Source organism: Zonotrichia albicollis, chromosome 30, assembly GCF_047830755.1.
Source record: "Zonotrichia albicollis isolate bZonAlb1 chromosome 30, bZonAlb1.hap1, whole genome shotgun sequence".
Lineage (NCBI taxonomy): Eukaryota > Metazoa > Chordata > Aves > Passeriformes > Passerellidae > Zonotrichia > Zonotrichia albicollis.
Genome location: NC_133848.1, coordinates 3,510,522 through 3,537,812, shown reverse-complemented (window position 1 = coordinate 3,537,812; position 27,291 = coordinate 3,510,522). Strand labels below are relative to the sequence as shown.

The window sequence follows — 27,291 nt, the reverse complement described above, 5'->3', positions numbered from 1 at the left end:
CAGCACCCCCAGGGCTGCGTCCCACGGGCCCCCCGCGCTGCCCTTACCTTCCAGCGCTCCTGCTGTCCGCGCCAAAGTGGAAGCACCGCGTCCCTGCCGGCGCTGAGGGGTCGGTGGGGAGCAGAGGCAGCGGTGGGAAGTGCCCTGCGTCCCCCTGCCAGCGGTACCGAGCCGGGTGTGCCTGGCAAGGCGGGTGGCACGGTGGAGGTCAGCCCTCTCCTGAGCGCCTGTCCGAGCCGGAGCCCCCCTGGGACCCCTCCGAGGGGCTGGAAGTGCTGCACGCCACCGTGACATGGATCCCTTTTTTTATCCTTTTATTAATTTTTTTTTATAGACTAAGAGCAGAATATGAAAATCACCAGCCAAAGCACTTGAAAAAAAGATCGAGAATGTTTTTTTTTTTTTTCTGTTTTGTTTTGTTTTTCCCCAAAAAGTGTCTGTGCGTTTGCATAGGTCGGGTCTTCACGGAAGACGAGGAAAATCCAACACGTTCGACTATGTACAAGCCAGCCCGGGGCCGGCGCCGCTGCCTATGGTACAGTATAGATATAATATCTCTGTAGTCGCTCTCTGTACAGTATGTATAGATCTATATGGGTATGTACAGACTGCCCGGCCCCGGGGGTCCCTGCTCGCATCGGGGCTCGGCGCTGCCCCCCAGGCACGGAGCAGCCCCGGGGGGAGGCTGCGGGCAGGGCCCCGGGAGGAGCCGCATCCCTGCGGAGCTGCCAGTCCGCTGCTTGCCGTGATCCTGCCGCTCTCCGGGCAGGGCTGGTGCTCTCGCCGTGCTTCCGAGGCTCTCACGAGGGGCAGCAGATGGAGGGGGGCACAGCGGCGCTGGCCGGGCCCCCGCGGGCACCGGGAGCTACGAGGCCAAGAGCGTCATGAGGAAGAGCGCGGCGGCCACGGCCAGGGGCAAGTGTTCCCGCTTGGGGCTGGTGCCGCTGATGCTCTTCTCCAGCTTGGGCATCTCCGGGTTGAAGTTTTCTGTGGGGGCGAGGGGAAGGAGAGGATGAGGAGGGCAGCAGGGCGGCTCTGAACCCCCACCCCGTGGCTGGGGCTGCCCCAGGGGCGGCGGCAGGAGCGGGGGGGACACGGCTTTGGGGGTCGGGGGCTGTGCCTGACTCACCCAGGTCCTCGATCTTCACCTCGGGCCGCAGGGTGAACTGGGGCAGGGTGGGCGCCAGCTTCTCCCCGGAGTGCGACGCTGTGGAGGGAGAGAGGGGACGGGGGTCACTGCCCTGCACTGGAGCCCCCCGCATGCGCCCACCCCTCGGGAGGGACGGGGGCACCCAAGGGCCAGCCTCGCCGCCCCCGGGACGGGCACGGGGGTACTTACTGGAGGCGCAGCAGACAAACACCTTCATCTTCAGGCAGGCGCGGCGGTGGTTGTGTGTCGGCGTGGCTGCAAGGAGAGAACGTGCTGAGAGGGGCTCCGTGGCAGGGACCCCAACCTCGGCACCCCGGGGCTGGGTGGGTGTGGACAGAGAGGGGGCTGGGACTGCCCAGGGGTGGGATCCAGGCTGGGGGAGTGCAGCAGCACCCCAAATCCTACACCAATGGCACACAAAGTCCTGCACCAATGTCCTGCACCAGCACCCCAAATCCTGCACTGATGCCCTGCACCAACACCCCAAATCCTGCACCAGCACCTCAAATCCTGCACTGATGGCACACAAAATCCTGCACCAATGTCCTGCACCAGCACCCCAAATCCTGCACTGATGCCCTGCACCAACACCCCAAATCCTGCACCAGAACCTCAAATCCTGCACTGATGGCACACAAAATCCTGCACCAATGTCCTGCACCAGCACTCCAAATCCTGCACCGATGCTCTGCACCAGTACCCCAAATCCTGCACCAGCACCCCAAATCCTGCACCGATGCCCTGCACCAGCACCCCAAATCCTGCACCAGCACCCCAAATCCTGCACTGATGCCCTGCACCAGCACCCCAGGCCTGAATAATCAGTTCTAGCATCCCAACCCAGCACCAGTGTCAGGCACCAGCACTGCAATCCTGCAGCAGCAGCCCCTGAACCCCGATCCTGCAGCAGCATCCTGCATCCTCCATCATCATCCTCCAGCACCCCATCATGCCCTGGCACCCCCATCCACACCCCCACACCCCTCTCTGTCCCCTCCATCATGTAAACCCCCCTCCCCCTGTCCCTTTGCTCCTTCAACCCCTCCCAGAGCTCCAGGTTCCAACTCTTAGTGGGAAACAGCTGCCCAATTTTGGGGGTGCAGGGGAATCAGCCAAGGGGGACGCAGAGGGACCCAGCTGGGATGGGAGGACTGAGGGGACCCAAATGGGGTGGGACCTGGGGTTTGGGGGCTGTGTGGGGGTCCTGCCCTGGTGCCCAACATACACACGTAGTAGCACTCACATATGTAGTAACTCACACGTGTAGTAGTACTCACACATGCAGCAGCATTCACACGTAGTAGTACTCACACATGTAGCAGCACTCACACATGTAGTACTCCTTAAACATATAGTAGCACTCACACATGTAGCAGCACTCACACAAGTAGTAACTCACACATGTAGTAGTACTCACACACGCAGCAGCATTCACACATGTAGTAGCCCTAACATACATAGCAGCACTCACACATGTAGTAGCACTCACACACATGTAGCAGTACTCACACATGTAGTAACTCACATAGCAGCACTCACACATGGTAAATAACACGTAGTACTCCTCACACATGTAGTAGTAACTCACACATGTAGCAGCACTCACATATGTAGTAACTCATGTAGCAGCACTCACACACGTAGCAACACACATGTAGCAGCACTCACACCTGTAGTAACTCACACATGTAGTAGCAGTCACACCTGTAGTAACTCACACACGTAGTAGCACTCACACATGTAGCAGCACTCACACAAGTAGTAACTCACGTAGCAGCACTCACACATGTAGCAGCACTCAAACAGGTAGTAACTCACATATGTAGTAGCACTCACATATGTAGTAATACTCACACATGTAGTAGCACTCACACATGTAGCAGAAGTAGTACTCCTCACACATGTAGCAGTACACACACATAGTAACACTCACACATGTAGTAACTCACATGTGTAGTAACACTCACACATGTAGCAGCACTCACACCTGTAGTAACTCAAATAGCAGCACTCACACATGGTAAATCACACGTAGTACTCCTCACACACGTAGTAGTACTCACACATGTAGTAGCACTCACACACGTAGCAGCACTCACACACGTAGCAGCACTCACACCTGTAGTAACTCACATATGTAGTAGTACTCCTGGCCCGCACGGAACTCGTAGCCCAGCGAGAAGGCGCTGTAGCGCTGGAACTTCTCCGAGAACTTGATGGGGCTGTGCGGCGCGTGGGGCCGGTTGCACTCCCAGCGCTTGAAGCCCTGGCTGGTGTTGCAGGTGCGGTAGCCCTCCGCGTTCACCATGTAGAGCACGTACTGCTCCAGCCGGTGCTCGGGCACCGAGGCGTTGTAGTGAGGGCAGTAGATGTCCAGGTAGTCGTTGACGTTCACCTGCACCGTGTAGCCCTCCCGCCGCAGGCTGCAAGGGAGAGAAGGGTGGGAGGTCAGCGTTGGGGAGGCCCTGCACATCCCCAAGCAGAGTTCTCTCTCTGATGAGGTTGCAGCGAACTCTGGGAGTAGCGGTGGCCCTTGTTCAAGCTCTGTGAAGACCATGACACAGCCCGAGCCTCACAATGGAGCAGAATCCCCGTTCTGGAGGGCACGGGAGAGGCACTGCTGGGGGCAGGTGTCAAGCCACACGTACAGGTGGGATGGGCATACAAGAACAGCCTCAAAGAGGAGACAACGCACAGACACACCCAGAAGGGCATCAGGGTCCCCTCAGGCATCACGTTCTCCACGGGACAGCCCGTGGGCGTGCGGAAGACCCCGGAATTCCTCGGAATTCCCCGGCATTCCCCATTTCCAGCAGCCTGGAGCCGACCCACCGCTGCCGCCCACCAGGGCCCTGGCACGCGCCGCAGCTCGGAGCCAGGATTTCTCACCCCGCTCCGGCTAATCCCGTTAGTTCGTTAATGCCGTAAAGGGTGGCCCTGGGGGAGCCTCATTTACATTGATTAGGAGCAGCAATCCCCTCAGATCCACTCAGGAGAGGCTCCGCTGGCTCCTAATCCGCGCCCGGCGGAAATCCCGGCCGCGGTAATCCTCGCCGCCGCGCTGACCCGCTGCTCCTGCCAATTAATTACCACCGGCGCTGGCTCGGCACCGGACCCTGACCGGACCCGCATCCCGCAGGACACGGGCAGCAGCAGCATCCCGGCACGCGTGGCCGTGGAGATCCCCAGTGGAGCTCCAGCTCCCGGCCCTTTCCCCACCTCTCAGGGCAAACCCCACACCGTACGCCCCCAAAGCATCACTCGGGGTTCGCCGCCCCTCCCGGAGCCCAGCGCTTCCCCGGGTCTTTCTCCCCGGCAGGGCTGGGCAGGCAGCGGGCAGGGCTACGCGTGCAGACGCCCCACCCTGCACCATCGCCCCCGGCGCTGTTTGAGGAGCCCCGGCGCTCCGCCAGCGCCCGCGGCACCGGAGCCGAGCTCCGAGACCGAGACAGAACCGCTGTCGGGAAGCAAAACGGGGGGGACAAGAAGTGCTGCCTCCGGTACCGGGGGGCAACAAGGAGGGGAAAAGCTGATGGCAGAGCTCATCACTCGTGGGATGGGGAGCGCAGCCCCACGCGGCCCCTCCCTCGCTGCGCAGCCGCTATTCCGCAGCCCATCCCGGCAGCCGCCGGCAACTGCTCCGCCGGGAAGGTGCTGAGGCAGCCACCCTTGCTGAGCGGGAGCCGGGACCTTTCATCTTCCCCCTTTGATGTGGTGGGAAGGGGGGGCGGGGGGGGGGGGGAGAAAAAGGCTTGTTATTAAAGAAATGGCCCCAAGGAGAAAATCGCAATTAACTCCACGCGGGACGCAGAGCTGGGACGCTGGCGTACCCCAAGAGCAGCTGCTCCACACCGGGGTGAGCACCCACAGCTGGGGCTCCCCACAGCTGTGCTATGGGACGGAGGGACTAGGAGAAGTGTCACTCGTGACACTCTGTCACGGGGTGCTGGGGAGAGGTAAACCCCCGTTCTCCTGGGGCACCCAGTGCTGAGGAACAGCCCCTTGGGAACCCAGGATGGGGCTCGTTAAGGCACAGCTCATTAAGAAGTGTGGCTGCTGATAAACAGCCTCACTAACGAGGCACCGAAGTGTCCCCTGGGCTGGGGGACACCAGCACCCGTGGCAGGGTGCAGGAGTCCCAGGTGGTGTGGCAAGAGACCCACGGGAGTGACTCCCACGGGCATCACCGTAAGCTGGGAGGGGCTGGGGAATGGCCCTGTATGGGGAGAGCCACAGGGCCACCACAGCCTGAGGCACATCCAGGTGATCCCAGCAGCAGCTTTGGTCACAACACTGTGTCCCTGCCACGCTTGGCTCCTCCTGCACAGCCACTGCAGAGCAGCAACTCTAGATACCCCCAAATCCCTCAGTGCAACGGCCCAAGTGCTCCAAGATTTGCTGACAGCACCATCCAGGGAGCTCGTGGGCCCTGGTTTGGGGTGGAAGGGCAGGAAGAGACACTCTGAGAGAGGGACTCTACTTCTTTTCTCACCAGCACCCATCCCAGAGCAGGCACAGGCTGCCTGGTCCCTGCCAGCTCCATGGTGGGAAGCACCATGCCCTGGGCTGGGATGGACCCTCCAAATCTCAAACTCTGGCAGCCATGGCATGGCCGGTGGGGACGGTGGGCTCTGGCAGTGCCCGAAGGGTTAAGTGCGGGAGGAGAACGGGCAGCATCACTTCTGCACGACTGCGTTTGTAGAGCAGGGCTTGGCGAGGCGGTGGTACCTTCCAGCAGCCTGTCATGCTGGGCAGATGGATGTCCCCTGGCAGCACCGGCCCCGGGCTCGGTGCCCACCGGCCCCGCACCGGAGGGACTCTGGTGGCACCCTTGATGGCACCCTGCTGGCACCTTGGCTACCTGGCACTCTGCAGGCACCGGTGAGCCGGGCGGGCGCTCCGCTCCGCTCCCATCTGCTGCCATAAATCCGGGCTGCGTGCCGCACGCTGGCTCCCACACCGCCGGGGAGCGCCTGGTGCACTGCAGCACGCCCTGGCAGCGGTGGCACGGCGGGACTGGACCCCCATGGGGACCCTCACCCTACAGAGATTCATCCCCATGGTGCCGGAGAGGCCTGGAGGGCAGCAGGGCCAGAGCCGGGCTCAGCACCCCGCAGTGGTGGTGCCAGCAGTGAGGAGCAGGGCAGTGTGGTGTGTCCTCCATGTGGTGCCCCCCAGCACTGGACAGCCCCCAGCACAGCCAGGCTCTTTGTTCGGCTCCAGTAGCTTCGTCCTTTTGGCGCATCCGGGGCCCATCCATCACCCGGGGAACAAAAAAGTGCCATTGATTTACGAGTCCCCTTCCCGTCACCCCGCAGCACAGCGAGAGGCAAAGGCGCATCGACCGCTGCGGCCGGACAGAGGGACAGACAGACAGGCAGACCACCCGCCTGTCCGTCCTCCCGCACGCAGCGCGGGGGAGCCGGGGGGCTCAGCGCAGCCCTCCCCACGCAGGCAGCGCTGCACAGTCACGGCGCCCAGACGGCCACGCACACGCGCGCTGGCTCGGCAGACAGCGCCTGCGACGCTGCCCACGCACACGGGTGGCACCGAGCCACAGCACAGCCCCCCCGGCCTCGCCTGGCGCAGCCGCAAGGCGCGGGCGCTACCGGCACACGGTGTCCCCGGTGGGCACCTCCCTGCGAGGGATGATCCGCACGTGGAGGGAGCGGGGAGCGCCCTGCGGGACAGGGAGAGCCGTCCCCGAGCTCGCCGGGACTCCAGGAGCACCCTACAGGTGCCCCCCGTCGCTATCGACGGCCGTACAATCTCCGTAATCCCGGCTAAAGCCGGCACCTTCCCGTGTTGCTAACAAGATCAATGAGGTTTCTAATTGGGTTTTAATTAAACCATCAATCTGCAACCGGTGACTCAATTACCAGCCCGGGCAGGAGCAGGTGGCCCCGGCCCTGTTGCACCCCGACACCGCGGCCGCTTCTCCCACGGGAACGCCGCCGGTGCTGCCGGGGCTCGGTGCCGCCCCGGCGCCGTGACTCACGGGGCACGGCACGCTCTGCCCATGGGCACCGCTCCTGCCGAGGATGGCTGCGTGCTTGGGCTTTCTGTGTGCCCAGCCTGGAGGGCAGAGAATGGGGTGGGGGCTGGCCGAGCCCCCCAGCCAGTCTAGGGGGGTGTTTTTGGCACTGTCCCTACATTCAGCTCCACAGGTGGGCATGGAGCTGCCCCTGGTTGGGCACAGAACTGCCCCTGGCTTGGGCACAGCTGCCCAGCACCTCCTGCTGGATGCCCCCAGCCCCGCGGGTCCCTCCTGCTGTGGGTGACTCCTCCTCAGCCCTGCTGGTGCCCAGGGATGGGGTGGGGGCACCTGACCAGGCCCTGCCCTGGTGTTGGGGTTTGGCTGCTGCAGAGGAGCCTGGGCCCCTCCAGACGTGCTCTGCAGGGACGTGGCTCCTCTCCTGGGTGAGATCCTCCCCAGCTCGGCACTGAGGCTTTCCAGAGCTCACTCCAGCCCTCTCCAGGGCCCACTCCAAGCCTCTCCAGAGCGCACTCCAGCCCTGCTGCCTGCAACACAGCCTGGGCCAGATAAAAGCCACCCTGAAGAGGTGAGCGTGGCGGCAGAGCCGGTGCTGGGGGGAGCTGCACGAGCTGTGAGCCTGCACAAAGTGCCACAACCTCCCTGCACACAGGTGGGCCCTGACCCCCACACCACAGCCAGGCACCCTGTGCACCCCTGTGTCACCCCACGCCCAGCTCTGCCCCCTCTATGGCACCCAGTGCCCTCAGTACGAGCACCCTCAGGTCCCAGATCAGTCAGTGGCACAGTGTGGTACACCCCAACCTGCTCTGGGGGGATTCTTGGAGTGCAGCAGTGTCAGGAGCACTGGCCATGTGTGTCCATGAATTGCTGTCCCCATCTTGGCATCTGGGACAAGCAGCAGGGACACAGCCTCCAGCGTGCCAGGGCCCAGCTTGCCTGGGGACACTCCAGGAGCCCCTGGCCCTGCTCGATGGGTCACCCCAGGATCACAGGCCCCCCAAAAGCTGCTGCTGGGTGGACACGGCTGTTCTACACCTTTGTCCCATGCCACCAGGCCTGTTCCTGGCGGGACTGGGGAGTGGAGGGCAAGGATGAGTCAAGGGTCATCCCACACCCCCAGGGCCTGCTGGCTGCCATCAGGGATGGAATGCACAGCTGGACCAACAACCAGGCCGAGCAGGAGCAGGATTTGAGGATCCCACCTCCACACCAACCCTGGGCTTTGCCAACACACCCCAAACCCATGGCATGTGGGATGCTCTGCCTGCTTGGGGACCCTTCCTGGCCTCCTGGCACCCCCAACCATTCCTTGTGTGGCCAAAAGGGCTGAGCTGCCACCAACCCCCTGCTTCCAAGGCACCATAGGGCTGCTCCATGTGCTGCCCCTCATCCTGTCATCCCGCTGAGGGCATCAACAGGGATACCCAGGGTAGCATGGCAGGAGCCACAATAAATTTGTGCCCAAGGAGGGGCCACAGCCAGCAACCCCCTCCTCCCCGGAGAGCCCCGCAGGGCCGCGCTGGGCTTGTTTATGGCTCCACTTGCAGCAGGGTTGCTGGGATTTGCAGGCTGCGGCCCAGGGAGCCTAATTCCCCCCATAATTTATCTAATCCAGACACTTTGCCGTGCGGCTATAATTGCGTCCGAGCTGCCGCACTGCCTAACAATAAATATCAGCTCGGGAGTCCCTGGGACACGGCTCTGCCGCAGCCGCCCCCACCGCGCCGCCCATGCCCTGAGCCGGACGCCGGCGGCCGCGCCAGACACGCCTGCGCAGGGGGTGCGGGCATCTGGCTGCGACACCCCCGCCTTGGCACGGCCCGGGCACTGCCAGCCCCTCCGCCCTGTCCCCCGAGAGGTGCCAGGGCAGCGGCAGGTCATGGTGGAGATGGGCATGGGGGAGTCACGGAGGGATAAGGGTGACGGTGGCATAGCTGCCAGTGTTGTGGGGGTGTCATGGTGTGGGGATGAGGTTGGGGGTGCAGGGGGTCCGGGCAGAGCAGGGGGTGCAGAGGGATGGATGCTGAGCGTGGAGGCACCTCGGCATTGTGCTGCGCCTCGGCACGTCGCACACACGCACGATTTATGGGGCCCGAGCTTCCGCCTGGCGACACAATCTCAATGGCAGGGGAGGGGGCTGCCGGGGCTGCTCCCACCCTGCACAAAGGGCTGTGGCGTGGGGGGAGAGCCCGGGAGAGCCCCTGCACCGACGGGCACCAGAGGATGCTCTGGCTGGATGCGTGTCCCCGCCACACCCCTGGGCACTTGCACCAGCGAGGGACCGAGAGGTGGGCGACGGCAGCAGGCGCAGATCCCCGTGGAGGGGTCCACGGACGCACGACAGGCGCGCAGCCCCCATTTCCCGAGAGGGTCCAGCCCACACCGTCCCCATCCACATCGGCTCCCGGCTGCGGGTGCGCCGGCGAGGGCAGGGCAGCCCCGGCGCAGGGTGTGAGGGAGGGGCTGGGCGGCCAAGGCCACCGACCCCCGACCGCTCCTCGCTCCCGGTGGCCGCTCCCACCCTCCGATCTCGCCCCCCGCTGTCCCCGCAGCCCCGGAGGCACCCTGGGGGTGCCACTGCTGCCGGGCAAAGGCGGTGGGGGGCGGCAGGCACCTGTCGGGCCCCCCCGCCTCCACCGCGCCGCCGGTGCCGCTCCCGCACCCAGACATGCGGGGGGCGCGACTGGCGGGGGCAGCGGGACCCCTGCCCTGCCCTGCCCCGGCGCACCGGGTGATGGATGCCGGGGGGAGCAATGCTCTCCCCGCTGCCCCCGGTGGGCCAGCGCTGGCGGGGGGGGGCTCTTCCCCCGGTGCTCACGACCGGGAGCCGCCGAGCCCCGCCCGGCAGCGCGGCCGCGGGGACACGAACCGGCCGGGCGGCTGCACCCCCCGCCGCCGCAGCCCTCCCCGACTCCACGGGCAGGGCGAGGGGCACCGGGGGCAACGGCAGCCGGGGAGGGCGCCGCGAGGAGAGCGGCACCGGGGGTCCCGCAGTCCCGGTGCCGCCCGCCGCCCCCAGCGCATCCTTCAGCGCGATCCCCGCCGCGTCCTTCCCGGCGGCGCCCCCCACCCCTCGCGGCCCCGGGGACACCCCCCACCCTCTCCACCCCCCCCCCCCCTCCCCGCCTCCCGGTGCGGGTCCCGGCGCCCCCGCCCGCACTCACTGCGGGTTGGAGCTGTTCCAGTGCACGGCGTGCCGGTTGCCCAGGGCCCCCGGCGGCCCCCGGCCCGGTAGCAGCAGCAGCAGCGGGAGCAGGGGCAGGAGCCCAGCCGCCATCCTGCCGCCGCCCGAGCCCGCCGCGATGCCGGGGAATGGAGGGAGGGAGAACCGAGCCCGAGCCGCCCGCGCCCCGCGGCCCCGGCGCCCAGCTCCGCCCCGCGCGCGCCCGCCGCCGCCGCGCCCCCGCGCGCGCTCCCGCCGCCACCCCGGGCCCGCCCCGGCACCGGCTCGGCACCGGCACCAGGCTCGGGGCTGCGGCTCCCCGCGGGTGGAAACGCCGGGGCCGGGTCCCGGGAGGACCAGGTGGCACCGGGGTCGCGCCAGGACCCCCATGAGCGGGGGGCGTTACCTGAGTGGGGTCCTGCTGCCATCGGGGTCGCACTGGGACCCCCGTGGGTGCTCCCACACCTCGGTGCACCCCTGCCTGTCCCTGTGGGAGCCGGTGCCACTGGGATCTCCCTGGCACTGGGGGCAGCAGGGCCAGGAGCCCGCGGGATTGGGGTCGCTGTGGTTGGGAGCTCCGGGCCGTGGGGCAGCAGCCCCTGTGGGTCTGTGGGGGCTGTGGGTGCGGGCTCAGCGCCCCAGAGGGTCCTCCCGGTGCTGCTGCCAGTGCCATGAGGGCCACATGTGCTCACAGAGGGGTTTGGACACCCTGGAGGCACAGGAGTGGGTGGGAGGGAGTGTGCCAATGTGCCAGGACGGCCTGGCTACCGAGGAACACGGACACAGTGCCAGGCTCTGCCGCCTGCCCTGACCTCCCTCGGGAGCCAGCACTTGGCCAAGTGCCCACCCACATGGGTAGGCCCTCGTTCTTCCCACACCCCAAGGGTCTGTGGGGTGGAAGTTCCTGGGGGGAGCCCAGGGGAATGTGGGGGCTCCCCGGGTGTGGGGATTGAGCTGAGTGCCAGCCCGTCCTCGGTGGGATCCCTTAGCAACTGCCGTGCAGGGCTGCCTGGCAGAGCCCAGTGCCAGGTGATCGGCCCCCTGGCACACGTGGGCACGCACGGGCACGCTCACACTGGCACGGACACGCGGAGCTCAGCGGGCACACGCAGCTCAGCGGGGATGAGCAACTCAGAGGGCACACTCAGCTCAGCAGGCATGCGCAGGCCAGCGGGCACACTCAGCCCAGCGGGCACACTCAGCTCAGCGGGCACATGCAGCTCAGTGGGCACACAGCTCACAGGGCACACACAACTCAATGGGCACACTCAGTGGGCACACACAGCTCAGTGGGCACACAGAGCTCACTGGGCACACTCAGTTCAGCGGGCACACGCAGCTCAGTGGGCACACACAGCTCACTGGGCACACTCAGTGGGCACACACAGCTCACTGGGCACACACAGCTTGCCCCCAGCTCCCACATGTGCCCACCATCCCCAGCCCAGCAGCCTCTGCCCCGGCAGCGCTGGCGTTGTGCATCACCTGCAGCTTTGGCAGCCTTGAGGAGCTCGTGAATGAAACCAGGAGGTTCCCAAACCGTGGCTGGGCTTGCTGAGCCGGCCCGAGCTGCTCCTGCCAGCAGCTATCTCGCTGTGTGGTGAGCGTGGCCAGCATGGTGCTGTGCCAAATGTCATGTTCCCATGTCCCCAGTGGGCCTGGTGGCTCTCAGGTGCCCTGTGCTGAGTCCTGGGTGGTCTCCTGGCTCCCCAGAGTTTTATGAGGAGCTCTGTGTGCAATGAGAGCCACCCCATTTGTCCTCAGGGTCCTTTAGGCCATGTGGATGCTGCCCCAGGCCATGAGGGCGACAAGGAGGATGATGATGATGGGCAGGGCCCCTGCTCCCACTCAGCACCATGGGAGACCCATGGCATGCCCATTCCCCATCCATACTGGTGGCACTGGGAGCCCAAACCCCTGCCAGAGCCCCACCAGGAAGGGGGAAGGGGGAAACGGAAAGGCCCGGAGGACCAAAAAAGCCTCTATTAATTATTCATCCGAAGAAGTGAAGTGAAGAAAACACAACACGTGGAAAAGGGCTCTGGCTGCCTGGGGGTGGGAGCGGGGGAGAGCTGGGGAGGGGAGGGCACAGGGGCCGGGCTGAGGTGGCAGCGGCAGCGGTGGCATCTCCCAGGGTGCCGCACACCTCTGGGAGGACCCAGAGCACCGCGCTGCCACCATGGAAACGCCTCGGCTCGGCAAACCCATGGCAACACCCACCTCCACATGGAAACCCCCCCGCTCATGGCAACGCACGCTCCGCCGTCAGCACCCGCACCACGGGGGTCCCCCCGCCACCGAGGGACACGGAGGGACACGGAGGGACACGGAGGGACACACCCAGGGGGCAGAACACAGCCCTGGGCACCGCGGCGTGTGCAGGTGTCAGGAATTACCCCTGGAATTACACACAGAAGGGGCTTGGCTGGGTTTTGGCACAACGGGACGGCTGGGGACACACCCTGGTGGCTTCGCTCTTAGAGGGATGTGAGGCCTTGAGCTGTCCAGAGCAAGGGCATGGAGCATCCCTGGTTCTCCCTCTGTCCCCTCCACGCTGCGCCCATCACAAGGACCAGCAGCTTTTGGCATTAAAGCGGTGGGGAAAGCCTCGCACCTGCCGTCCATGAGCCCCGAGGGGCCTGAGCGTGTCCCCGGCGGGGTAGGGGACCTGCCTTGGCCTGCCTGGGTTGATGTTTAACCGCGGCTTCCTGTGACAGAATGTCGCAACCGCAGAGCAGAGCCGGCATTCAATAAATCATCGCGCAGGGCTGGGGGAGTGGGGAGGGGGCAGCGCCCAGCCGAGCGAGAGGGGGAGCCGATAAATAATTCATTAAATAAATAAACATGGTGAGAGCGCGGGGAGGAGGCAGGAGTGTAACCAAGAAAGGGCTCGGCGAACGCGGGCATGAAATATTCACCAGCCACACCTAGCAGGGCCCAACGCGCTGAGCTCAGGGCTCCCGGCCCGCCCGAGGGAGCCAGGTGCCGGCACGTGTCCAGCCAGACACGGCGAGAACAAGGCAAAGGCAAGCAGCGAGCATGGCCTGGCTTGGGGAACAGGCAGCTGGCACGGCTGGCATGGCCACGTCCTGGCTCCTGGCGGCGTTTGGGGCAGCTCCTCACATCCCCATGCTGGTGTTTGGGCACGGTCTGTCCTGCCAGGCTGGCACGGCTGGGGCACTCTCAGCACACACCGTGTGCCCAGCAGCCCTGCTCCTCCCTGCCCCTTCCCTTTTCTATCCCGTGTCAGTCGTTAAATTTGAATGAAGCCTCACAGATGGTTGAGCCGTGCCAGCGCCTTGATGAGCGCTCAGCGGGCATCGCCTCGGGGAGGGCACAGGGGCTGAGCCTTCCCCTTTCAAAGGGACAGGGGGGAAAATCCAGCTCTGGAGGAGTCCTGGGTGACATCCTGGGGCTGGGCATGGGGATGCAGGGGAGGTGAAGATGGGTGGCCAAATCCCTGGTGAGGAGAGAGACCAAGGTCTAACCAGAGGGACCAGAGCGAGCCCTACTACGCAGAGTGACACGGGAGAAGTTCATTAATTAGCGGCCTGGGTTAATTTATGTGGAGCTGGATTCTGTGGCCTTGCAGAGGAGGGTTAGCTGCCACCAGTGAGTGAGCAGCGGTGCCAGGCGGCGGTGCCAGGCCCGTCAGAGGAAATCAACTTCCTGCTGGAGCCGCTGCATGAAGCCGTGCGTGGCTCCAGCCCCGCTGCTCCCGCTGCCCAGCAGGAGGAAGCTGCAGGGTTCCTGCCCTGGGCGCCAGGCGCCTGTTGGCCGGAACCCTGGCTCCAGCAGCTGTGCCAAATCTCACCCGCCCTGGGTGTGTGGGCACCCCGAGGTGGCGGCTGGGAGGTGAGAGCCACCAGCTCCTTGTGGCTCCCACGGCTGGCAGCCACGGTGCCAGGGTGAGCCGAGATGAAAGGGGTCATCACTTGGTGCAGCACAGATGTGCACACTGCCAGCTTAGCCCACCCTGGGTGCTGGAGTGGTGTGCCAGGCAGTCCTGTCTGTCCCCTGTGCCACATCCTTGTCCCATTCCCGTCTGTCCCCTGTGCCACATCCTCGTCCCAGCAGCCCACGCCGGCAGTGGAGGTTACCTGGCAGGAAGCGCCTGAGTCAGCAGCCGGCACCGGGTGACTCAGCCGGCTCCTCTCCTCTCCAAACCTCCCTCCTGGCCTCAAGATCACTCCAATGTCATCCACCGGGGGCAGCCCCAGCCTCACTGCTGTCCCCTGCTGCTGTGACATGACCACGGTGTGGATGTGCTGCAGGGTGCGAGGGCTGTGCCAGGTGGGAGGCTTGGGTAGGGCAGGGCTGGCACATGGCCCCACTGCAGCCACAGCTCTCTGGGAAAGGGACAAGGACACAGGGATGGGTTTGTGGCTGCCAGCCGCAGCACCTGGCTCCCCACTGGCTCTGGAACATGCTCTGCTCATCCCAGCCATGTGCCACCCTGGTGTCCCCTGTGAGGTGTCTGGTGGTGTGTAAGTGACGTTAATCTGATGAAGGAGTGACAAGCAGCATCGATATCCTGCTCCCACTGCACACAGATCACGCCACAATCGGCATCTGGGAACACTGGCAGAGGTGGCAGCGAACTGGGAGGTGCCAGGGACAGACCCACAATGTGCTGGGCTCTAGGTTGTCCCCATCCCAGGTGATGCTGCCAGGGGACCTGCAGACCCTCACACCCAAATGAGGGCTGGGGATGGACACAGGAACCATCCTAGGAATGCCCAGCTGGCACTGAGCTTGGCAGTGTAGGGCTGCTCTGGCTGTGCCACCAGCAGTGCCCACGTGCCCACCTGCTGTCCATCCCATTCCAGGCCATGGGTGACTGTCCCCAGGGAGAAGGGCAGGGTGACACCGTGCTGGGCAGAAGCACAGGGAAACAAAGGAGCCAACGAGCTGAGGGGGCAGGGGGGGACCAGGGCTAAGCGTGCAGGCGCAGGAGATTTCAGGGCCTGAAATATTCATCAGGGCTGAGGCGGTGCCTGCCGTGAGCCATAGCATGGGGGGGCTTCAATAATGCATCGCTGGAAACGGCTCACCAGAGGGGCTGGGGGCACAGAGAAAATGGGGCTCACCAGAAACGGCTCACCAGAGGGGCTGGGGGCACAGGGAAAATGGGGGTTCCCTCCACTGGCTCACCAGAAATGGGGGTTCCCTCCACTGGCTCACCAGAAATGGGGGTTCTCTCCACTGGCTCACCAGAAATTGCTCACCAGAAATGGAGGCTCCCTCCATGGGCTCACCAGAAATGGCTCACCAGAGGGGCTGGGGGTACAGAGAAAATGGGGGTTCACCAGAAATGGCTTACCAGAAATGGGGGTTCCCTCCACTGGCTCATCAGAAATGGGGGTTCCCTCCACTGGCTCAACAGAAATTGCTCAGCAGAGGGGCTGGGGGTACAGAGAAAATGGGGGTTCACCAGAAATGGCTCACCAGAAATGGGGGTTCCCTCCACTGGCTCACCAGAGAGGCTGGGGGTACAGAGAAAATGGGGGTTCCCTCCACTGACTGCAGCTGCCCCAGGCCTGTGCTGCTGGCCAGGTGATTGGAGCTGTGCGCTGGACAGGGAATAGGGCAGGAGGTGCTGCTGGCACTGCCAGGAGAGCACCAGGAGGTGCTGGCAGGTGAGGGGTACCCCATGCTGCTGGCAGGTACGGGGTGCCCCGTGCTGCTGGCAGGTATGGGGTGCCCTGTGCTGCTGGCAGGTGTGGGGTGCCCCATGCTGCTGGCAGGTACGGGGTGCCCCGTGCTGCTGGCAGGTGTGGGGTGCCCCGTGCTGCTGGCAGGTGTGGGGTGCCCCATGATGCTGGCAGGTATGGAGTGCCCTGTGCTGCTGGCAGGTGAGGGGTGCCCCGGGCTGCTGGCAGCTGCCACCCGAGGGGCTGGCAGAGGACCCTGGGTGTGTGCAGTGTCCCTGCAGCCTGGCACTGTCCAGCTGCTCCATCTGGGCTAGCTGGGGGTCCCACGCCTGGCTGTGAGCATGGCCCCATGCCCCCCATGCAGGTGTTGCTGTCGCAGCCACTTTGTGCTCCTGTGCTCAATAATTCAGAGCATCCACCCACCTGTGCTGCTCTTGCCTCTGGCCACACCAGCCAGTCCTCCTGCCAGCTGCTGGGACTGGCCTGGCCTGTCCCTCTCCCTGGGCACCCAAGGAGCTGGCCTGGTGCTGGTCAGGCAGCTCTGGCTCTGCCCTGACTAATGAGCTCTTTGCCAGGGAAGCTCGTTAGCAGCTTGAGGATCAAAGGAGCACAGGGCACGTGGTGGATGTGGGGAGCAAGGCCCAAGGTGCTCCAGAGCTCCACCTCCACCATCCCCACAGCATCCTTCTGCTGGAGAGGCCATGAGCCTGGTGACAGCCTGGCACAGAGCACCTCAGCACCCACTTGGGCACCCTTGGGACAAGCTGCCCTGGGTGGGCACCTGCCCCAGCCTCTGCCCCCATTGTCTGGCTGCCCTGGAGACAGGGACATTGTGTTGGGGTGGTGCCCTGTGTCATTTGCACCCTCACATTGAAGTCCTAATCCTTTTCCCCAGGGATGCAGAGATTGGGGACCATGCAGGCCCTCGGTCTGAAGCAGCTCCAAGCAGAGCTGGCAGCAAGGGCAGCTCCTGCCCATCCCTGCTCTGACATTGCCCAGCAGGATTATTGTCCAGCAGGATTACATCACACTCCAGCACGTGCAAGGGCACAGGCATGACAGGACAGACGGACACAGGCACGGACAAACAGCCACCCTGGCCCAGAATGGTGATTGCACATCTGTGCCCACACCCCTGCATGTGCGCACCCACCGGTGCCAGGCTGTCTCGCACACACCGACTGCCACCCTGGCCCCAGGAGCGGGCACACCTGGCAGCAGGGACCGGCCAGCTGCTCTGCCAGCCGCCCGGGGATGCAGGTGGGATGTGCCAGCCCCCGCCTGTGCCAGTGCCCGTGCCCTCATTGCTATGGCAGGAGCGGGCTCGGCGCGTGCAGCTCCGGTTAATTAAGCGGCGCGGGCCGGCTCCCTCCGAGCCCCCGCTGAGTGTTTTGCTCGATGATAACCTTGACGATGCACATCATCAGGAGGCTGCTCGGGGAATGGCGGCTCCAGCCCCTGCACCCCCTGCTCAGCCCTGTTGTGGGGGTCTGGAGCTGCCCAGCCACGGGGGCATCACAAGGAGGTGGCATCATGAAGAGGTGGCACCATGAAAGGTGGCATCCCTGAGAGTGGGTAATGAGGGAGCTGGCCCGAGGTGGGTGATGGGCTCTCAGGGTCCTGTGCCCACTGCCCGCTGCCCAGTCCATGGTGCCCAATGCCTGGCGCTCCCAGTGCCCTGCTCCTCAGGGCTCAGCGTGCCTGTCCCCTCAGCACACGTGTCCCCTCGGCATGTCGAGCCAGTGGCCCCGTTTCCATGGTGACACGGAGCCATTTCCCATCTCCGGGATGCTCTCGACAGCTCCGGGGTGGGCGCTGCCGCCGTTGCCCTTCGCCCGTGGGGAACAGGCAGGGATGGGCTCCACTGCCCTTTGGGGGGCTGTGCTCCCCCCTGTCAGCCCTCGGGGAGGGGCACCGAGCCCTGTGTCCCCTGTGTGTCCTGGCCACCCTGGGACAGCTGCAGAGTCTGATTTTATCCTTGTGCTGGGGTGATGAGGGGTCTTAGGGGCCACGGCAGGGTTGGGTGGGGGCAGCGTGTCTGGGTGAGGGATCTTCCAGGAGTGGGAACACCCCAGAAAGAAAGGGATTGTGCCCAGCAGGCTCATCCTAGTGCCACAATCCCTGCTGTGACAGTGAGCCAGGCCATGGGGTGGGCACAGCATGGCCGTGCCCCCTCCTTGGTGCCTGCTGTGGCTCCCAGCCCCTGGCACAACACGGCTCTTTATCCTGCTCTCCATCTCCCTGCTGCTATTACCATTCCCCATCGCTTGCTATGCCAGGTGATCAATTTTTCCTTCCCACTTTCTGAAGGTTTAACTCCCACCCACCTGGGGCACCCCACACTCCTCCCCATGGGCACCCCACACTCAGCTGGTGTGGGTGGCACTGGCCAAGGCAGGGGGGTGGCGAGACAGAAGGGAAGGGCTAATGGAGCCCATTCCTTGAATAGATTCAATTTCTGCCGCGGCGGCTGCGGGGTGCGGAGCCATCAATTGGATTCAGGGGACGGGGAATCTGATTTGGAGCGGCCGCGCCATCAATTAGCCGTTATTGATGGCATTGCTCATTGGAAGTCGATGGGATTTGAAGCTGGTGGCAGCTCCTGCATACCAAGCAACACCAGCTCAAGGACAGGGCCCAGAGCTAGCACCCACTCTGGGGGTCCCACTGCATCCCCTTGGCCTTGTATGGGAGTCCATGAGGGTCTGGGGAAGGGGTAGTGCAATGGGGAGTCCCCCATGGTATCACAGCATGGATTCCTGCAGGGCACAGCCTGCCAATATCCCTGCACAGGGGGGACTGTAGGGCACAGCTGTGCCCCAGAATCTTTGTATTGGGGTTCTTTGGGGGATGGCCCCACTCAGCATCCCTGTATGGGGGTCCCACAGGGCATGGTCCCCTGGAATCCCTGCATGGGGTTCCCACAAAGTAAAGCCCCCTGGAATCCCTGCATGTAGGTTACACAGGGTACAGCCCCCTGGAATCCCTGCACAGGGGTCCCACAGGGCATGGCTGTCCCCGGGAATCCCTGCACGGGGGTCCCACAAGGCCTGGTTGTTCCCTGGAATCCCTGCATGGGGGTACAGCCCCCTGGAATCCCTGCTTGGGGGTCCCATAGGGCCTGGTTGTTCCCTGGAATCCTTGCATGGGTGTTCCAAGGGTAAAGCCCCTGGAATCCCTGCTTGGGGGTCCCACAATCACCATCACACCACATCCCCACCCACCGCCCCTACAGGCCCCATTGCCCCCCAGCATCCCCCCAGGTGGGCACTTTGGGGGATGCCCCACCCAGCACCCTGCACAGGGGTCCCATGGGTACGATATCCCCCCAGATGTTCTCACCCCTCCTGGGGAGGGGAGGGTCCCACAGGAGATGCCCCCCTGCACCAGGCAGCCCCTGTGCTCCCCAGGGGGATGGGGACCCCCCCATGCAGGGCAATGGGGCGCAGTGGGGGAAGGGCAGGCAGCCGAGCCGGGGGGGAGGGGAGCGGCACGGTCGATGCTTTCTCTCTCAGCCTCTTGCCAAGCAGCTTCTCTCTCGCAGAAGCCATAAAACCTGTCTGACGTGCCCGGCACCACTGCGGCAGGCGGCCGGCAACGCCTGCACGGCCAGGGGCTGGGGGGGCCCTGCTGCAGGCGGCCCCGGGGGGTTTTGGGCCCCTCAGGAGGGTGAGTGGGGGGCTGCACTTGTGGGATGGGGGACTGAGAGCATCGGGGAAGTCTCCTGCTGTTGGCAAGGCTGGGGCATGTGGCAGAGCCATGGTTCTGACAGAGACCCAGTTGTGCCATGGGATGAGCCCCCACTGATCCCCCTTCCACTCGGGAAAGGGGAAACCCTGCAGCTCTCCTCACACCCCTCATTTTGGGCATCTTATGGGGTGCACAGCAGATGGAAATATGGACAGAGAGCTGGGGGCACCCCAACCACACCCAAAGGTGGCCAAAGGAACCAGGGTGCTGGCTGGGGGCTTTGGGTGAGTGACCACCAAGCCCACTGCGCCCTCACCCCCTGTCCCAGCGCTCATCCCACCACCAGGGGTTAATTACCAGCAGCTCGTCTGTAATTAAAGCTCTCCGGTGACAGGAGCTGACGACTCAATATCAAACTGCTGCAATTAAGGCCATGAGGGCTGCGCGGGGAGCGAGGGGCAGGGACACCCTGGAGGGGACACCCTGGAGGAGCCACCCTGGCACCCCTGCAGGGTCGGGGGGCACGGGCAGGGGCACGGCGGGGGCTGCACAGCCGGGGCGCAGCGATCTTGCAAATATTGTATTGCTCAGTCACTACCAAGGGTTAAAACCAAACCGAGGGCACGGAGGAAGGCGTCTTCCCAGAAGACAGATCAGCGTGTCCTCGCCGCAGGAGGACACGGCAGAGCGGCCGATGCCGCCATCGGAGCTGCTGCCCCGCTCCGGGCTCGGGGGTCCCTGGGCCCCAGGGGAGGGGGTCCGTGGGGAAAGGCACGACATGAGGTGGTGGCCGTGGGGCAGAGCAGGCGTTCGCTGAGGGGACCCCAGCGCCGAGCCGGTGGCCGGTGGGGCAGTGCCGGGATGTGGCAATCCCAGCGCGGGGACTCTCGGCAATCCCGGCGTGCGGCGATGCGATGGCCCTGGCAGGGAGAGAGCCCGTGCAGGGATGCTCCAGGGCAGCACGCAGGTGCTCACCCAGCGCCCCAAAACCCCCGCTGCCCCTCACCTTCCAGCCCGGAGCTCCCGGCCCCAGCTCGGCTTTGCGGAGGTCCAGCAGGCGGGTCATGGCCTGGGGCTGCCCCACGGGCTCGGGGGTTTGGCTGGGAGGAAGAGTCTGGAAGCGGCCTTGGGGCAGAGGAGCCCATCCCCCCGGCAGGGGCAGCGCCGGGGTCAGATCCAGAGCAGGGCCAGGAGCACGAGAGTCAGGCAAGGGCTGCAGGGCTGCCATGGGACCGCGGTGCCCCGGGCAGGAGCCACATCTGCCGGGGCACAGGTAGGGGTCAGGACGAGCCGGTTCCCGACCTCCCAACCCCGCCCCCGTACTCACCTTCGGGGCCCCCGCGCCCTCGGGGCTGCGAATTCGGCACCTCTGTCACCGGCTCTGGCGCTGAAAAAAACCCCGCGGTGGTCAGGGAGGGGCTGCCCTGGGTTACGTGGAGGCTCCGGTGTCCCCCAGTGGGGACCGGTGAAGCCCTCGAGTTTTGGGGCGCAGCCCCCCGGCCGGACTCACTGGTGCCTCGGCAGCAGACGGTGACGCGCAGCTTCAGGCATCGCCCGGCGCTCTCGGGGCTGGGCACGGCTGGGCAGGGGGGGTCAGCGGGCACCGGCTCCGGTGCGGCCCCCCCGGGACCCCCCGACGGCAGCTCCGCGCGGGCCGGGGGCGCCCCCTCCCGGCGGAACGAGGGGAGCGCGCCCCCACCCCGGAGCGCGCAGAGTCCCCCCCGGACCCCGAACCGGAGATACCCGGACCCCTCGTGCCCCCACCCCGCAGCGCGCAGAGCCCCCCCACCCTGCACCCCGAAACGGTGACACCCCGAACGAGGAACACTCCGATCCGGGGGCACCCCGAACCAGGGACAACCAGAGCCCACCCTGCACCCCGAACAGGGGACACCCCAAACCAGGGACACCCAGAGTCCCCCCTCACCCCGAACCGGGCACACCCAGAACCAGGGCACCCCGAACCGGGGACACCCCAAACCAGGGACACTCAGAGCCCCCCTGCACCCCTAACCGGGCACACCCAGAACCAGGGCACCCCGAGCCGGGGACACCCAGAGCCCCCCCTGCACCCCGAACAGGGGACACCCCAAACCAGGGACACCTTGAAACAGGGACATCCCGAACCAGGGACACTCAGAGCCCCCCTGCACCCCTAACCGGGCACACCCAGAACCAGGGCACCCCGAGCCGGGGACACCCAGAGCCCCCCCTGCACCCCGAACAGGGGACACCCCAAACCAGGGACACCTTGAAACAGGGACATCCCGAACCAGGGACACCCAGAGTCCCCCCTGCACCCCGATCCGGGGACACCCCGACCCCTCGTGCCCCAACCCCGAAGCACCCAGAGCCCACCCTGCACACATCCCTGACCACAGGACATCCAGACCCCACCCATGCAGCCTGATCCCCTTTTGCCCCCTCCATGGGCATCCAGAACCTCTCTACACCCCACATCTCCATGAATCTCCCACCCCAGGGCATCCAGACACCCCCTGCACCCCATCCCCTTGTACCCCCACCCTCGGGACACCCACAGCCCCCTGCACCTCAGCCCTGGCATCATACAGAACTTCCGTGTTCCCCTGAACCTCAGTGACATCCTGGCTGTACCCTGACCCCCCACACGCCCTAAACTCGGCTCCATGGGGATCCTGGTGACCCCCAACCCTGGGGAGCTGCACTCAAGCCCCCCTGACACGTTCTGACCCCAAGGATCGCACCCAGCGCCCCCTGACCCCAGCGCAGCCCCTAGGGGACTCACAGATGTAGTAGTAGGTCTCCCCCGGCTGGAACTCGAAGCCGAGTGAGAAAGGGGTGAAACGCTGAATCTTCTCGGAGAATCGGACGGGCCCGAAGGGCGCTCGGGGCCGGTTGCACTCCCAGCGCTTGAAGGCGCCGGGGGTCTCGTAGCAGCCGCGATAACCCTCCCGATCCACCATGAAGAGCGTGAAGGTCTCAGCCCGGCCGGCGGGCACGGCCCCCTCGTAGTGCGGGCAGTAGATGTCCAGGTAGTCATTGATGGCCACCTGGATGGAGTAGTCGTCCCGCAGGAACCTGCCGGGCAGGAAAAGCTGGGGGGGTCCCTTGGGAGGGGTGCCCTGCTGCCCCAGCGGAGCAGGGAGCTGGGCTTTTCCCCAAAAAAACCCCGAGCGGACACCGCCAGGCATCAGCTCGGATTAGCCGCAGGCCGCTGGAGCTGAATGGGCTCGGGGGGGTTTGTGCAGCCACGCTGGCCGGGCACAAAGCCCCTCGCCCCAGGCACCCGGCCGGCCGCTGATCGGACATGACACGGCGCTGGGGGAGCGTGCGGAGGGACGCTCCGGGGCTGGCGGGGGGTGGCGGCCGGGGCAGGGGGCACGGGGCGGGCAGGGCACGGGGGCAGCACTGGGGATGCTCGGAGATGAGGGTTGGGCCGACGGCAAGTGCGGCCAGGCCGGGGTGGAGCAGCTGTGCAGGCACACACACATGAACGTGCACATGTGTGTGAACACGCTTGGTGCTGAGAGTCTGGGGCTGGTGATGGAAAAGTGGGGCTGGCAGGGAGATCTCAGCCCCCACGCTGGCCCCAGTGCAGCCAGTGTTCACAGACAGCTCTGGCAGAGTCCAGAATGTTCATCACCATGATGGCAGCTCTGGCAAAGGGGGCATTGAACCCCTGACACCCCACTCAGGCTGGGGGCTCCCCGAGGGCAGGATGGAGCACACACTCCTGCTGACTCAGAGCATCCCACGGGTGACGCTGGCTGGGACGGGCCTGGGCAGAGCCAGGGCAGGGGGACAGCGCCCTACCTGACCCAGCAGAGGGGCACACAGAGCCCCCCTTCCCGGGGCACCCAGGGGTGGTGGGGTCTCACCTCTCCCATCTGCAGCATGGGAGTAGGGCAGCGTCTGCACCCCAGCCCTGCCCATCATGTGCCAGTGTGCCACAGGGCAGCAGGCCCAGAGCCCAGGACCTCCATGGGGAGGAGGCCCCAGCATCCTGACCCTGCCTCCTGCTCCCTGAGAAGCCCGGAGCTGGGAAATTCCTAAAATGGAGGAGGTTGGGAAGAGGGATGGAGCCAGACCCTGGCCTGCTGGTGACAGCCAAGCTCTCAGTTAGCAGCAATGGCAGGGTGTGGGCTGGAGTGGCACCCACCAAGGAAACCCACAGCCCCGAGAGTGCCACCCACCAGCCTGATGCCACCAGAGGATGTCCAGAGTTCAGTGCCACCAAGGGCGTTCAGGCTCAGCACAGGTGGGTACCACTGGCAGACTGGCAGCACCAGGACTGCCCACCAGCTCGGTGCCACCAAAGGCTTGGTGCCACCAGGAGTGCCCACTGGCCTGAGGGCAACCAGGGCTGCCACTGGTGAGGGAACACCCAGAGCTCGGTGTCACTGAGACACCAATGCCACCCGGGGCTCAGTGCCACCGGCAGTGCCCGGGGCTAAGCACCACCCATGTGTGCTCGCTGCCTCGGTGGCACCCAGGGATGCCCAGCGGCTCGGTGTCACCGGGGATGCTCAGGGCTCGGTGCCCTCCGTGGGCACCCGGGGGTCTGTACCAGCTGGGGCACTCACCGGCTCTGCACTGCCCGGGGTTCGGTACCACCGGGGCTCAGTACCACCGGCGGTGCCCGGTGCTGCTCAGAGCTCAGCACCCCCGGGGGTTCTCACCCGCTCCACAACGCCCAGAGCTGCCCGGTGCCTCGGTCCCACCGGGGCTCGGTCCCACCGGGAGGCACCACCCGGGGCTCAGTGCCGCTGGGGATGCCCGGGGGCTCGGCGCACCGGGGGCCGCTCGGCATTACCTGGGGGCTCGCTGCTGCCGGGGATGCGCGGGGGCTCGGTCCCACCGGGAGGCGCTCCCCGGCTCGGTCCCGCCCGGTGGCCCGGTGGCCAGCAGCCCCGCCCCCCCGGAGCCCACCGCCCGCCGCCCCTCCCGTCCCGTCCCGTCCCGTGGCGGCGGCGCGGGCGCGGGGCTCGCTGGGGCCCGGGGCTCGGCGGGGCCCGGGGCTCGGCGGGCCCGGGGCGTACAAAGGCGGCGGGGCCGGCGGGGGCGGCGGCTGTACCTGGGGTTGCTGCCGTTCCAGTGGACGCCGTGGCGGAAGCCGCGCACCGGCGGCGCCCAGAGCAGCGGCGCCCAGAGCAGGAGCCCGAGCAGCGGCGCGGGGCGCATGGCTCCGCCGGCGGCGGGGGGCGGCGGGGGGCCGCGGGCGGGGCGGCCCGGCGGGGCTCGGCACGGCCCGGCCCGCCCCGACAACTTCGGGCCAATCCCGCCGCGCCGCCGCCCGGCAACTTCACCGACTGCCATTAACCCTTGGCGGGCGGCACCGGCACCCACCGGCACCGGCACGGCCATAGAGACCGGCACCGAGCCCAGTAACTGCCCAGCGGCACCGGGACCGGCACCAGCGGCCACGCCCCAGTCCGGCACCGCCGGTACCGCCAACATCCACCGGCACCAGCATCGGTATCCCTGGCAACTCTCCGGTTCCTCTCCCAGCCCGACACCGAGCCGGTACCGTGAATAACCACCGGCACCGGGACCAACACTGCTCAGCATCCCCGATAACAGCACCCCTGGTACCGGCACCGGCACGACTGGCATCCATTGGCACCGCCCCTGGCACCGGCGGCTCCGATCCAGTCTGGCTCCCTGCTAAACCCCAGCCGAGCTGGCACCGCCCCGGTACCGGTACCGGCAGCCCCCCGCCGTTACCGGGACAGCAGCCACCAGTACCAGCACCGGCACGGAGAGATGCCACAGGGCACCTCTTGCACATGCATGTGCCCGGGCCCACCAGGCAGCTCTTGCACACGCGGGGCTGTGCCCACGAGCAGCTCTTGCATACGTGTACCCATGCGCACAGGACGGTTCTTGCACATGCGTGTGCCCGTGGTGATGGCAGCTGCTGGCCACGCGTGTCCCTGCCCACCAGGCAGCTCTTGCACACCTGTGTGTGTCTGCACAGATGTGTGCTCATGTGTAACAGCTCCTGCTCATGTGTGAGACCCGTGTTCCTGCCCACCAGGCAGCTCTTGCACACCTGTGTGTGCATCTGCACAGACGTGTGCTCATGTGTAACAGCTCCTGCTCACGTGTGACACCTGTGACCAAACCTACAGGGCAGCTCTTGCACACTTGTGTGTGTCTGTATCCCCAGAGCAGCTCCTGCACACACGTGTGCTCATGTGTGACACCTGTGACCAAGCCTACAGGGCAGCTCTTGGACACTTGTGTGTCTGCACAGATGTGTGCTCACATGTGACAGCTCCTGCTCATGTGTGAAACCTGTGACCAAACCTATTGGTCAGCTCTTGCACACTTGTGTGTGTCTGCACACGCGTGTACTCATGTGTGCCAGCTCCTGCTCAGGTGCGACACCTGTAACCAAGCCTGTAGGGCAGCTCTTGCACACCTGTGTGTGTTTGTGTCCTCAGAGCAGCTCCTGCACACACGTGTGCTCAAGTGTGACAGCCCCTGCTCAGGTGTGACACCCATGTCCCTGCCCACCAAGCAGCTCTTGCACACGTATGGGCCCAACATGCTCACACTCACACATGTTCCTGCCACATCTGTGCCCACCCAGAGCAGCTCTTGCACACCTGTGCCTGTTCAGATATGGGTCCCTGCCCTGCACACACATGGTGAGCACACAGTGCAGCGCCTGCACACACATGTGTCAGACCCATAACGCAGTTCTTACACACACATGTGCCCATGAGTGTGCAGCAGCTCCTCCTGATGCGTGTTCGTGCCTGCAAGGCAGCTCCTGCACATGTGTGTGCCCATGAGTGTGCCCACAGGGCAGCTCCTGCACAGGTGTGTTTGTGGCAGCCCCTTGTGTGACCAGGTGTGACTTGTGTCACCATGCACACACAGTGGCTTTCACACTCACACATTTCTGTCTGCCAGGCAGCTCTTACACACATCTGTGCCCCATGAAGCAGCTCTTACACACACAAACACACACACCTGTGCCCCTAAAGCAGCTCTTACATACCCAAATCTGTGCCCACACAGACTAAGCAACTCTTGCACACACGTGTGCCCCTATATATGGCAGCTCCTGCCCATCTGTGTTCCTGCCCACCGGGCAGCTCTGGCACTCTCGTGTGCCCAAAGTACAGCTCTGGCACACTTGTGTGCCCACGGAGCAGCTCTCACACACTTGTGTGCTCACCAGGCAGCTTACACACACTTGTGTGCCCATGGAACAGCTCTCACACTCTCGTATACCCACAGAGTTCTCACACACTCGTGTGCCCAAAGAGCAGCCCTTACACACTTGTGTCCCCACTGGGCAGTTCTCACACACTTGTGTACACAAGGAACAGCTGTCACAGCCTCATGTGCACACAGAGCAGCTCTCACACACTCGTGTGCCCAAGGAGCAGCTCTCACACACTCGTGTGTACAAACAGCAGCTCTCATACGCTCGTGTGCCCATCGGGCAGCTCTCACATACTCGTGTCCCCGAAGAGCAGCTCTCACACACTCGTGTGCCCACAGAGCAGCTGTCACACACTCGTGTGCCCACCGGGCACCTCACACACACACACGTGCCCACTCGCGTGTGTCCCCCCGTGTCCCCGCCCGTGCCCACGTGGCCCCCGGCACCGCCCCCGCTGCAGCTGCGCGCAGTCCC

The 27,291-nt window shown here is 65.2% G+C and overlaps 2 protein-coding genes across 3 annotated transcripts; both read right to left on the bottom strand.

The window, feature by feature from the left end:
- Positions 1-297: 297 nt before the first annotated feature.
- On the bottom strand, positions 298-10,544 carry EFNA3 (ephrin A3). Of its 2 annotated transcripts, XM_074529561.1 has the most exons (5): positions 10,313-10,497; positions 3,284-3,573; positions 1,340-1,405; positions 1,130-1,207; positions 298-987 (listed from the first exon to the last, which is right to left on the bottom strand). In XM_074529561.1, the coding sequence occupies exons 1-5, from the start codon at positions 10,423-10,425 to the stop codon at positions 866-868; spliced, it is 669 nt and encodes a 222-aa protein (XP_074385662.1). In that variant the 5' UTR covers positions 10,426-10,497; the 3' UTR covers positions 298-865. The 2 variants fall into 2 exon arrangements, with proteins under 2 accessions (XP_074385662.1, XP_074385663.1); XM_074529562.1 differs by lacking the exon at positions 1,130-1,207 and having other exon boundaries at positions 10,313-10,544.
- An 8,755-nt stretch (positions 10,545-19,299) lies between these two features.
- On the bottom strand, positions 19,300-27,271 carry LOC141725605 (uncharacterized). The gene is made up of 6 exons (XM_074529560.1): positions 24,712-27,271; positions 22,423-22,715; positions 21,166-21,234; positions 20,983-21,042; positions 20,662-20,914; positions 19,300-20,575 (listed from the first exon to the last, which is right to left on the bottom strand). The coding sequence occupies exons 1-5, from the start codon at positions 25,248-25,250 to the stop codon at positions 20,826-20,828; spliced, it is 1,050 nt and encodes a 349-aa protein (XP_074385661.1). The 5' UTR covers positions 25,251-27,271; the 3' UTR covers positions 19,300-20,575; positions 20,662-20,825.
- Between the last annotated feature and the right edge of the window lie 20 nt (positions 27,272-27,291).

Excerpts from the sequence above, each read along its gene's own strand:
- LOC141725605 (XM_074529560.1), bottom strand. The coding sequence starts at position 25,250 with ATGCCAGTCGTGCCGGTGCCGGTACCAGGGGTGCTGTTATCGGGGATG. Across the intron at positions 22,716-24,711 it reads TGGAACGGCAGCAACCCCAG|GTTCCTGCGGGACGACTACT; the intron begins GTACAGCCGCCG and ends CCTGCCCGGCAG. Across the intron at positions 20,915-20,982 it reads AGGGCGCGGGGGCCCCGAAG|ATGTGGCTCCTGCCCGGGGC; the intron begins GTGAGTACGGGG and ends GTGCCCCGGCAG.
- EFNA3 (XM_074529561.1), bottom strand. The coding sequence starts at position 10,425 with ATGGCGGCTGGGCTCCTGCCCCTGCTCCCGCTGCTGCTGCTGCTACCG. Across the intron at positions 3,574-10,312 it reads TGGAACAGCTCCAACCCGCA|CCTGCGGCGGGAGGGCTACA; the intron begins GTGAGTGCGGGC and ends TCTCCCTTGCAG. Across the intron at positions 1,406-3,283 it reads CCAGGAGTACTACTACATAT|CCACGCCGACACACAACCAC; the intron begins GTGAGTTACTAC and ends CTCTCCTTGCAG.